The sequence below is a fragment of the Eretmochelys imbricata genome, chromosome 15 (assembly GCF_965152235.1).
Source record: "Eretmochelys imbricata isolate rEreImb1 chromosome 15, rEreImb1.hap1, whole genome shotgun sequence".
Taxonomy (NCBI): domain Eukaryota; kingdom Metazoa; phylum Chordata; order Testudines; family Cheloniidae; genus Eretmochelys; species Eretmochelys imbricata.
Genome location: NC_135586.1, coordinates 28602853 through 28615408, shown reverse-complemented (window position 1 = coordinate 28615408; position 12556 = coordinate 28602853). Strand labels below are relative to the sequence as shown.

Genomic DNA, 12556 nt, shown 5'->3' with positions numbered 1-12556 from the left:
CAGGGCGTGTTCTAAAGAGGGGTATGTACGAGTGGGTATTTTGCATCATTCGGGGTATCTTATGCCAGATGGGGACACTAACGAGTGCTACTGAGCAATGGCTTACCCTCAGCTCAGCTGCTCGGGGGAGGCCTGTAGGAGTGGATGCTGGGGAGACAGAGTGGGAAATGCCTTTGGGAGGTCGGGCTCAACATGCAGGTATCATAGGGCTAAGTTGAAACCCATGCTGGAGACTTCCCTTTATGGTAACTTCTCGTGCCCACTAATGAAATTACAGCCTTACTGTGCCCTAGAAGGTGGTGTAATACTCTATCACCTTCCCTTTCAGAGACAACCACAATCACGGTCTTTGTTTTTATTTACATTCATCTGGCGCCGGCGGTTTGAATAGATAAATTACAGCCACGTTGGCTAGTGATTCTGATCTCCTCTTGTTGATAAATTGCAACCCCTGGCTGAAATGCAAAAAGTCTCAGCACTTACCTGGCTTGTGCTGAAGATGCCAGGTGTAAATCTTTCTTATGACATAAATGGTATTTTTACCCTTGGATGAATTCTCAGGGTCTCCGCACACCAGGAGAGTGTGTATAGCAACAGGTCGAGGGCGGCTACGTAAGTGTAGAGAGAGTTAATGTGGGGAAAAAACGTGCCTCTCACACCAGGAGCCTTGTCTCTGCAGAACAGCAGGGATATATACAAAAGGCAGCCTTGGGAAAGTCATTGGCACACTAAGAGGGCACTGATTACCAGGAGCGGCCTGGTTAAATAGTGATAAATGGTCACACACAGTGGGGCTAATGGTTTAAAGGTTGTTTAAGACCCTGCCTACATTGCATGCAGAAATGCATAAGCAGCAGCCATATTTAAACAGCGGCTGTCCCCAGCCATTGTACATAGGAAAGATTTTGAGGCATGGTTGGGCTATGGGCTAGTGTGTTGATTAAACCAGCTGCATGCTCAGGAACCCCTCCCCACCCACAGTGGGGTCTGCTCTCAGTGGGTGATATCCACCCCTGGGCGGAGGTCCCAGCAAAAGGCCTAGGCGTTCCCCTCAGCCTCGGATTTTGGCTGCCTCCAGTTTTGGGTGTCAAGGCAACCAAAAATCAGAGGCTGGGGGGACTTGAGCGGTGCATGAGTGCTGCGCTAGCTGTCTGAATAGAGGTGAGTTTTGCTCAGCATGGAGAAGAGTGTAACGGCCTGGTTTTCATTTGGGCCTCCAACCCGCACCACCATCTGATGTCAGTGGGAGCAGCAGGTGCTCGTTACTTGTGATAATCAGGCCAGGAAAGATTCAGCCCTGGCATAAACAGGTGAGACTCCTAAGCAAGTGCACCTGCTTACATCCAGGCCCAAGCTTTCCCTGAGCCAAATCAACCCCCAAGAGTCAACAGCATGCGTCAGTGCTGGGAGCGGAGAGTGCATGTAAAGCTGTGATGTTGCTCAGGATGTTGCCTTGCCAGATTTCCTGAGTGAAAGCTGGGGGAGGGGGCAGCTGGTCTCTCTCTGCTTTCCACTCAGAGAAACTTAAATGCATTCAGCACCTGAATTCCCGTTCAGGCTTGGACTGAGGCACCGGAAGGCGTATTGCCAACGGGACAGGTCACAGCCGCCAGAGGGCGTTCTCTGCCCCATCAAGAGCCAGCAGATTCATTGTACAGAATCCCGATCCTCCCTGCATTAGTCACTGCTCTCAGCCAAGCTAGCAAATCTTTACCTGCTTCTGGCCTTTGTCTCGTCCCCTTCCTTCCCCTGTAGGCAGCAGGATTCTCTTCTTCTGAACTATAGCCACGTTCAGAATCATGGCTGGGGTCCCGGGATTTGACTAAACACAAACAAAAACAGACTTGGATTAAAACAGTCACAAAACCCAAAAACAAACTGCAATTCCCTGCAAATCAACAGGCTAATGTGTATATGCACTGCTGCCCTCTACTAGATGGAAACAGAATTGCTCAAGTGTAGTCATAAGCCCTATATTGCTAATGGCAAATGGAGATTCTCCTTTAGCGCATGTAGCAGGACCTGTGGTGTTGGAATCTGAGCTCTATTCTGCTATCACTGTGGAATTCTGAGTGGCCACTGTGTGCTCCAGAGGGATAGTTGTAAAGTCCTAGGTAGCCATAGCTTTGTCACAGTATTATGCACTTGGAAATTAAACATGGCTTCGCTAACTAATAATCAAAACTTCCAAGCTATTGAAGGCATCTGGGCATCTGCCCCAGCAAATTCTGGCTCTGGAATAAATTGAGGGAGGAAATCCTTTATTAAGGAAGCGGGGAAAGGCATCCATAGCTTAGAAACAAACCTGGTTTCCTGCCCATTCCCCTCTTCTCCTCAGGGCCACCTGAAAGGAAATGGAAAAGGTGAATGTTTGCAGCGACACAAGGCTGGGGCTTCTGCTTTTGTACTGCTGGCCAGACCTTAGTCTGCAAGAGCCATACTGATCAGTGACCCTCTGCTGCTCTGAAGACAAAGTAACCAGCAGGCTAATCATTACTCCGACAGCCTCAATCCCGAGGCACATGCCTGGCATTAAATGTGGGTGTCAGGTAATTCTATGGGATTTACACTGTGATTCAGATTTTAATCATGGGGCTACGATTCCAAATAAACAGGCCGGCCTGGTGATGCCAGCTCACAGCCAGGCAAGAGAACTGAGCTTGGGACCAAGCACCACCACTCGCTCCCCAGCAGCCATGCACAGGAGTACGGCGAGAATGCAGCACACGGTGACCCTGGCTCTCCCCAGTCCAGGTAAGAGGTCCTCAATCCAGGATCAATGACAGGTTTCATCCCACCTCTGCCCAGAAGCAAGGGGCTGCCTGATATAGGGCAGGGTTAAAAGTCAGGGTAAAAATCTTGGACCTCCCTGCCAGGAAAGGTGTTAAGGAAATGACTATGACCAATTGAAAGGATAGATGTGAGTAACAATGCTGCCCCCTGAATAATACCACCTAGCACTTGTAGAGCACACTTCACTTTCAAAGTGCTATACATTCTTTTATGTATTAATACCTGCCCCACTGGAACAGTTAAACATTAGCATCCTCCTTCACCACAATGAGAAATTTAAGGCTAACTCACCACCCAGGTTTGGTGAGAAGCCAGGACTTTCAGTGCTAACTGCATGCGCCTCTACAGCTTAAGCTAAAAGAGTAGCTCTTCTAGCTGGAAGCTGTAGTAAACTCTTATCCTCTTTGTGGACCAGGCACTAGAAGGTGCCAATTTCCCACTCTGTGCTAGTGTAGGTTATATTGGCAATATAGGGAACTCCAAGGCAATAGAGAGAACCCACATCAGGAGCAGAAGTTGCCATTCTAGGGTTGTGGTCTCAGTCTCTTTCACAATGTGTAATCGACAGCTGTCTCTCTCTAAAGTTTCTCTTACATGAAGGGTTTTGGAGGAGGGGTTGCGTGACTCAAATTAAATAACCTGAAAATACAGTGAGGAGCATGTGAATCCACGTCAGGAAACACCACCTACAGATGTAGTTCGGCTCTTTCAATTACAACATTTCAACTGAGAAATGGACAGGAGGTGGGAGTGCCCCAAAATAACTAAATTCCTGTGAAATGGATGGTGTTGGTATAAAAATACCCTGTTATGTGACAGGCTTCCCATAACTACATTACAGGGCTAGCTGGAACCCCTGGATAAAAATAACCACAGCAGAAAGGACTTAATATTTGTAATTGATTAATGACAAGAAAACAATAGCGATTCTATTATGACTTGTGTTATGCAGGAGATCAGGCTCAGTGATCATAGGGGTCCTTTCCGGCTTCAAAAACCCATAAATCGGAGATGGGACCAATCCAATAACCTGAACTCCAAACATCCCCTGACTTTGGGAGCTTGAAATTTGGACCTGAATTTTGCAGTGGACCCACATCTAACCATAGCTTTGGATCGAATCCTAAGAAGTTCCCAACACAAACTCACATGCAGCACAAGCCAACTCCCACTGAAATAAACAGAAACATTCCTGTTGTACTTTGGTCTGCAGGGGCGGTACACAGCTCCCAAAAGTCACCTGGTAGCAGGTTTTCAAGCCGATATTTACACAATCTCATGAATAGCATTGTTTTGCTATAGTCCCCAGGTGACTTCAAGTCCCACCACAAATGACTGAGTCTTTGGGGGATGTCAGAAGAAGAGAGGGAAGATTAAACTAGCTAGCAAGAGCTCTGAATTCTTGCTCCAGGGAAGGGTAGGTTTCCGGAAGACGTTCTTCAGAATGGAAGAGTGGAAGCACATAAGAGGAACATGGGAAACAAGAGGCAAGCACCTCTGAGCCAGATGCCGCGGGCATCATTGCTCAGCAGGGTGGCACTGGTCACCTCTCTGGGTGAATGAGCCTTTTCCATCACATGGGAAGTGTTCTCTGAAGGTATCCCATCCCATCCCACCCACACACCTGTTTATAAATTACAAAGAAAAAACTAAAGAGGAAATTAAATGTAATCAAAAGCTTTCATGCACTTACGGGCCCTGCTGATGGATTACGGAGGGGTGGGAGGAGAAACCTGGCTGCTGCACGTCCCTGAGCATTAGCAGGCAGGAACATTCAGCAAACGCGCTAATGAGATAGCAGCCGGGTAGAAGTTTGAAAGCCAGTGCTCTTACCGTAAGAGTCCTGTTCGGCAGAGGCCCCGGCCTCAGCTTGCCCTGGGCAGCACAAACAAAGAGCAATCAATGAATGGAGCGAACCCTCGTACCAAGATGAAAAGAGGAGGAGATCCGCAATGAGCTGTAGTGCTGCCCTCCTAGCCAAAAGCTGGGGCAGCAATGCAGTCATTAGCTTGAACATATGTGAGCGTTCATCATCCTGGAATTGGGATGTATGGCTTATATTAAGGCAAAAGCAATTTCCACTCACAGGGGGTGAATATCCTACAGTACCCTCAGCATCGTGACTTTAAAGGGAGGAGGGGAGTAGGTAGAAGAAGCTGAGCCAACAGTTACAGAAAAGCTGGGACAAACAGGCAAGTTTGCAGGGCTTTCCGAATGTGACCAGGATCCGAACTGGGCATGGAAGACAATGAAGCCTTGTCTTAACCACTTGAGGAATAAACTTAAAGTAGGATGCCTCAGCCTCAATCGTCAACGAACGGACAGTTATGTGATCCTGGAGCTCCAGGAAATTCCACCAAATGGAGGTCGCCTACTGGAAGAATTTTAGCAGTTCTTCTCCATGAGGTTTTACTGAGCAGGATTCGAACTCAGGATCAAGGCTCCCTTCCCTATTTCACTCCATGCTGGAATTTAGCAGAGGTCCTCCGGGCTGATTAGATGTGTGTGATTAAGTTAGCAAAAGCTTTTGAAGAAGGGGGTGGAGGGAATTGCTCTCCTTTCCCTCCAGAACAAAATCAAAATCCAAGGCTTACTCTAGAGAGTATCAATCAGGCTGCTGGTTTACTGTATGAACATGCCTTTCGTTCTAAAGGGCACTGCAGCCCATTGATCATTTTAATTGAACCCATAAGGGGCCAAAATTGTTTTGTTGGGGTTTCTTATTTTAATTACTGCAGTACCCATAAGGGGCCAAAATTGTTTTGTTGGGGTTTCTTATTTTAATTACTGCAGTACCAAGGTTTCACATTAATCACTTTCCCTACAATCATCTCAGTGAATTTGTCTCCCTGCACAGAGCATACTTTGGTACTTACCGCAGCCGTGTGTGTGGCTTAGGTTAGAGAACCTTTAAAAAGCTGCCCAGGGCCTTGGAGATCTTCCAGATAGAAGAGGCACAAGAGCTGGGTCTTGAGGGTTGGGAATGGAGCCACCCAGCTACCCACGGGGGGTGGGGGGGAAAGGACAAACTACAGGCTGATCAGAAAACATACACTAGCAGTAACACAACTGGGCATTTTACTGTCAACACGTGTTCATGTAGGGATGGATCTTCCAAGCTTTCACTACCAGACACTGCACTATATTGCCATGAGCCACCCCACCACCCCCTGAGGCTGCGTTAGAGAGATTGGAGAGGAGATGGAAGAATAAAAATCCACCCCCTACCACGGCTCGGCGTGCGGGAGTGAAGTTTCAGGTCCTGAGCAGGTGGCTCCGAGGAGGCAGGTTCACTGGGAGCTTGCGGCGGCTTGTTCTTACTGACGGACATTGGCCGAGGTAGCACTTGCTTCGGCAAGCCCTTGAAGAACCATGCCCCCGAACGCTTCCACACCTGGGAAAGAGGCAGAGCACAAGGGAGGTTCAGAGGGAGGTTCTCACTCCCCTAAAAATGGCAGTGCTTCGCCCACAAGAGCATCCCTTTATTAAACAAGGTGGGATGTGCCCCACATTTAAGGGTTAATCAGCTCTCAGCAGCTGCCCCATAGCTACATTCTGGCTGGGCAGATCAGCCTTCGAGAGCTCGTTTGATGCTTATCACCTTGTTTAGTGAAATGATGAGCATGGTACCCAAAGCGATGGTGGGTGGAGCCTCTTGATAGCCAGCCTTGAATTAACTCTCCAGCCTGCTTGAACGGATGATTCTAGCTTTTCGCACACAGCAGTGTTTTGACTCACTCTCCAACTCATAAGCATGCTGGGCACAATTCACTGTGGCCCTGCCTACTGTGCAATCACATACACCAATGCAAAGTGAGTGCAGAACCTTATCATCCCAGAATGACAGCACCTTACGCCCACTTGGCACTGGGGCAAATGACCTCGCCAGGTGCCATGCAACCATGAATTGGGCCCTGGTATTCCAGACTCAGCAGAAGCATGGAGTACCAAGGCCCCAAACTTCACCTCTCTTTGAACAGACACCGTGTTACAGAACATATATATCCACAGCGCTTGAAAGCGACCTGTCAGAAAGAGAAAGTCTCCACGTAACCTATTCTCTCAATTTGTGAGCCACAGTACAAAAGCACAGGGCAAGCCAATATATGGGGCTGATGGCCATGAAACCCTCTCCAGAACAGACAATCGGTACATGCAAAAGTGGTTCATTTTCTTAGGGGAAAACACATCTTGTTCAACCTGCTTTTCATTAAAAAAAAGTTGCCCCATCTCTACTGAGAGTGTCCTGCTAACTCGGAGCTGTTCATCTGTCAATGGGAGTTTGTCCGTGGAGTGAGGGTAGAGAATGAGGGGGGAAAGAGAGAGAGATTTAAATGATTTAATGGCTTGGGAAAGAAGTTGGCCCTATATCTAATTAACACAGTTCCTTCTGGGATTCTTGGGACAAGCCTACACAGAATTAATATTGTACAAGCATGAAGCCAGCCCCTTAAATAATGCTCCACGTGGCAGAATGCTTAATATCAAGAAATGCTAAGGACAACTATCGTTAAAGCTCCGACTTAAAACCGCTACTGATTCTGGAACCACTAACCGGCAGGAAATCCCAGACATGGGCAGTGAGGAAGTAAAACCAGCCAAGAGAATTGCACTAACCTCTCTCTGCTCACTGCAGATCTTGCACAACCAGATGGAATGAGGGCGGCTGTTGGTTGCCTCGACGCCACACTTCATGCAGACATTCTACCAACAAAACAAAATCACATGTTTATGGCACAATGGGACACTAAGTTGCTGCCACTGAGCATTGCCAGAAAGGCCTTGTGCAGAACAATCCCTGAATCCTGCTGTAGTTAAAGACTCACAGTTGTTCACTAAGAGGTGTGTTTAGGTCTGGTTTCAAAGGTACAAAAATAAATGATCAAGGAAATTCAAAAAGTTAAGACTGAGACTGCCAGCAATGCTCACCGTGCCGTGATGGGGCGTCCAAAACAGATAGATAGACAGATAGAGTGAGTCCAAAACAGAAGGACATTTTGCATAGCATATGTTCAGCTATGTCAAAGTGCAACTGAGGGACATCATTTCAGATTTAGTGATAATAATTACACTTGACATTTACTGTGGCACTTCACACATTCAAAATGGTTTAAAAATGATTTCTCACGAACCCTCACAAAGCCATGCGGAGGTGGGTTCGTTTCACGGAGGCATAAAGTTTAAGGTTGAGATTTGCAAAGCTGACCCAACAGATTCAGACTAAAGCTGGGAAACATTTTGTGAACTAAATTTTTCTAAACTAAAGTCTTGATCAAAAAAAGACATTTTGTTCTGAAACTTACTTCAATTTTATTTTTAAAAAATTAAAAACCTGAAGGAAAAATAAAACTCAAAAACTAAATGAAAAGCCAAACACTTTGCTCTACCCAAAACAAATTTCTTTTCATTTTTTCAGCACTGCAAGTGAACAAAAAACAAAAAACTAAACAGTCATTCCACCAGAGCTCATTTAGATACACATCTTCCATTAAAACTAATGGGAGTTGTGTCTCTAAATCCCCTACTCGGCTTTCAAAAATCATAACCTATGTGATTTGCCCAAGGGAGTCGATCTCAGAGCTAGGGTAGAACCCAGGAGTCCCTGAATACACGAGCTGAAGGTTGCACCATCAGTATGATCTGCAGTTCTCAAGTTCAGCCTAGGTGAGGTCTCACCTTTTTGCAGTCCTCACACACCACACAAGCTGATCCCAGCTGTTCTCCACACAGGATGCAGCGATTGACCCCATCGCCGGCCACATTCTTGCGCATGTCCTCCAAACGGTTCATGAGACGCCTGCACACACAGAATGTGACATGGTCGCACAAAGACAGTCACGGTGCAAGAGACAGGAGAGTGGTGCTGACGAGCCCTCCTCTGCTGGACACCACAGATACTTATTTTAGCCCTTTAGTTCATTATTTCTCAACTAACAATCCGAGGACCAGCGCCGGTCCAAGAGATCGCCCTGACCAGTTTAGGAAGGCAGCAGTCCTGGTACCAAAAAGTTGAGAAACACTGCTAGTTAACAGATATATTTCCATTGGTAATGCCCTAGCAACCACTAACATGACAAAGACTCTTCTTTTAGACAGGGCAAAGATATGCATGATCTTCCCTCTTTGATCAGGTTTTCCCTCAGTAGCCATGCCTCCCTCAGACTAACCCAACAAGGAGTCAGTTAGGAGGGAAAAGCAGAAGACTAGAAGGAAAGAAGCAGCATAAGGAGTTTGGGAGGAGAAGAAAGAAGAATGGGTATTGTCAAAGGTTAGGTTTCAGAGTAACAGCCGTGTTAGTCTGTATTCGCAAAAAGAAAAGGAGGACTTGTGGCACCTTAGAGACTAACCAGGAGAGTGAGTTTGGGGGGGGGGGGGGCGGAGGGTGAGAAAACCTGGATTTGTGCTGGAAATGGCCCAACTTGATGATCACTTTAGGCAAGCTATTACCAGCAGGAGAGTGGTGTGGGAGGAGGTATTGTTTTATGGTCTCTGTGCATATAATGTCTTCTGCAGTTTCCACGGTATGCATCCGATGAAGTGAGCTGTAGCTAACGAAAGCTCATGCTCAAATAAATTGGTTAGTCTCTAAGGTGCCACAAGTCCTCCTTTTCTTTTTGTCAAAGGTTAATGTCTCAAGTTCGCCCCCTTGGAGTAAGAGCAGACACCTCACTTACCTCCCATGTCATTCTCTGGGCAACCACAATCCTGTGGTCTTGTGGGAGTGCACAGCCCTCTGGCTGTACCTTTCAGAGAGTCCTCCCCGTTTCAGGGGATATAAAGCTGTCCAAAAAAAAGGAAAATATTTCCCTGACCCCCCTTTCTTGTGCCAGGGAGAGGGAAGCTGCGATGCAACTGCTCTGCAGTATGCTCTCTGTGTAGCCGCTCTAAGCCACCAGGATAAAGTTCTCTCAGTGACTTAATTAATCCACCCTCAACGAGCGGCAGCAGCTATGTCAGCAGGACAACCTCTTCCACTGACATAAGCGCCGGTGTGGACGGCGCTAAGTCGGCATAAGTTATGTTGCTCAGGGGGGTGGTTCATTCACACCCCTGAGCAACATAACTTATGTCGACTTAACATGTAGTGTAGCCATAGCCACAGAGTCAGACCCTTACAGGTGCTACGCATGAGCACCTACAGCCCATTCAAAACCAGGATCAGGTTACAGGGAAATGAAACATTGGCCATCCCTTCACTCTTTCCCAAGAATCCCAGGATCTTTAACTTTCACCATCCTGGACAGCCATCAAGGACCTGAGCCAAAGCCCCTTGTAGTCAATGGGAAGACACCCACGCACTTCTACAGGCTCTGGATTAGACCCCAAAGCTGGTCAAAAGGGACCTCAAGGTAACAGTCACCCCATGTCAGCACTGCATAATAGACGAAGTCCTAGATGACCCAGTAACCATCCAACCCAGAGACAAGTGTTGCATCATAACTAGGCTGGGCAGAACTCAATTTTAATTCTTTTTATAATTTTGATGGATAATATTGAGGTTTATTTTTAAGCATTTTTCCCTATTTTTATTGACTCGTTTTCACAGGAGCACAAAATTATGGGTTTTAAGCTTTTTCTGCTTTTGTCTATTTAAATGTTCAGAGTTGTGGGAAATTATGGGAGTCAGACAATAAATATTTAATGACAGTAGATATTGATATTCATAAAGTTAAAAATTTAACTGTTAAAATAAGTTGTGAACATCACACGTCAAGATATACAAAGTAACTATCATTAAAATCAAACTCGCATAAATTCTCAAGCAGCATTTCTTACTTTCTTAATCTGTACATTTCCATCATTATTGATGGAAATATTTTTAATCAGAGCGTGTGTGTGTGTGTGTACGATGAATAAAAATCTAATCCTTCCAAGTCTAGTCATAACCATACTGACTCATATAGTCTAAGTGAAAATAAAAAGATCCTGTAGGTTGAATGAAGTAAAATATAATTAGGAAATGTAAAAGTAATTAACCTGAAGAAAATGTATCACTTTCCACTATCATTTTGCCTGAAAATATTGAGACATCTACAGCTGTTAGTGTCCAATCTAATACATTCTGGGAATCTCTTAATAGGCAGCTAATTTAAAACAAAACAAAGTACAGTGGTGAGGCGTATGGGTACGGAAGACATTGTGCGGGAGGAAGCACAGTCTAACTGAGCAAAGGGCACCAAGTCAAGAGGTTGTGAGTTCTTAACCTGGCACTCCAATCCTATTGACTTGCTGTGCGATCCTGGACAACCATTTATCTCCCTCAGTTTCCCCAGCCATAAGGAAGTGAGGATAATACTCCTGTCCCTATCCGTCAGTGAGGCCATGAAGATTAACCTTTGTCAAGCACTATGAATATGTAAAGTTCTAGATAATACCGTACCTCAAACTGGCAATACTATTTCCTTAAATACCTGTGCCCGCTAGTTATGGTTACAGCCTGCTTGGGAACTTAGCCAAAAGCCATCAGGACTTTTTTGCTAGAGCTGTTCAGGAACAAAATTTCCATTCTGTGGGAAATTCCAGCATTTCATGGGGGGTGGGAAATCACTCCAATTTGAAACAAAAAGCCAAAATTCTTCAATTTCCCATTAAACTAGAATTCTGAAAAACGTGGATTCAAGGCCTTCAAAATATTTTGTTTGAATACTGTTTTGATTCATTTTGTTTCAGCTTTAATATCATATTTAAAATATTATACACCATATATATATATATATATATATATTCGTGAATTAAATATAAACGTTGAAACTAAATGACTTGAAAGAACACTATCAAAATTAAGCATTTTGACTTTTTCCTATCGAAAGAGTTAATCAGAATCAATATGTCCCCATAAAATGTTTCAATTCCAAACAAAACTGCATTTTTCTATGGAAAACTTCTGTCTAAAATTTTCTGAGCAGCTCTAGTTTCAGTCTGTGAAAAGGACGCAGGATAAAGGCCCTAGTTTATTTTCGGGGATGACATGTAGTGTATTAATGCCGTCTTTACATTTCTAAGAAAAAAATGTAAATATTTTACTTTGCAGCAATTGTTAATCTTTTGAGTAAAATGCAAAAAGCCCACCAGAGACTGCAACTGTGCAAACCCATCTGCATCCTGTGCAGGTGAAGAGACATAGCTAGCAACTTCTGAAAAACCGACCGTTTGCAAGCTCTGGAAAGACGCAACAGCACAAAAGGTTTGAGTGGTAAACTGTACAACTGGTTAACTTACAAACCAACTAGCTAAAAATAGCAGAATCTAAAATGCATTATTTATTCCGTTCAAAGGGGGGAGAGAGAGAAAGAAAAATCCTTACTTGAGAGAATTTCAGGGAAAAAAAAATCAAGCCTGCAGGGGGCTTTATGCACTCCCATTGCAGCATGACCCAAATCTGACAAAGCAGCTAAAACACCATCCATTAAAAAAAAAAAAAGACATTGTCCCCCATGTCTTATGACAGTTTCAGGTTTATGACAGTTACACTGACCACACTTTCGGATCATTTACAAACTATATGATCCCTAATTTACATGTGGCAAACCCTGAAGAGACCTTACTGAGATCCGTGGATTTCATCCTTAAACTGCAAGCTGTTCACAGAGTGGAACCCAAGAATACCTGCCAGACATTTTCTATGGACTGCAGAAAAGAGAGAATACGTAAGAACTCGACAAAGGAATATGCCTTGAAAGTGCAGCAAGAGATAGAATATACATTGTAGGCACCAAAACCAAGCCATTTTATTTCAGTTCGTACTGTGCCGGATCCAAAGCTC

General features: G+C 45.1%; 1 protein-coding gene across 1 annotated transcript in view; it reads right to left on the bottom strand.

The window, feature by feature from the left end:
* The window catches only part of RPH3A (rabphilin 3A), a 71328-nt gene that overhangs the window by 28298 nt on the left and 30474 nt on the right, over positions 1-12556 (bottom strand). Inside the window, 4 exon segments of the mRNA XM_077835047.1 lie at positions 2306-2344; positions 6022-6187; positions 7411-7497; positions 8470-8590. Coding sequence (XP_077691173.1) covers positions 2306-2344; positions 6022-6187; positions 7411-7497; positions 8470-8590 — 413 coding nt within the window.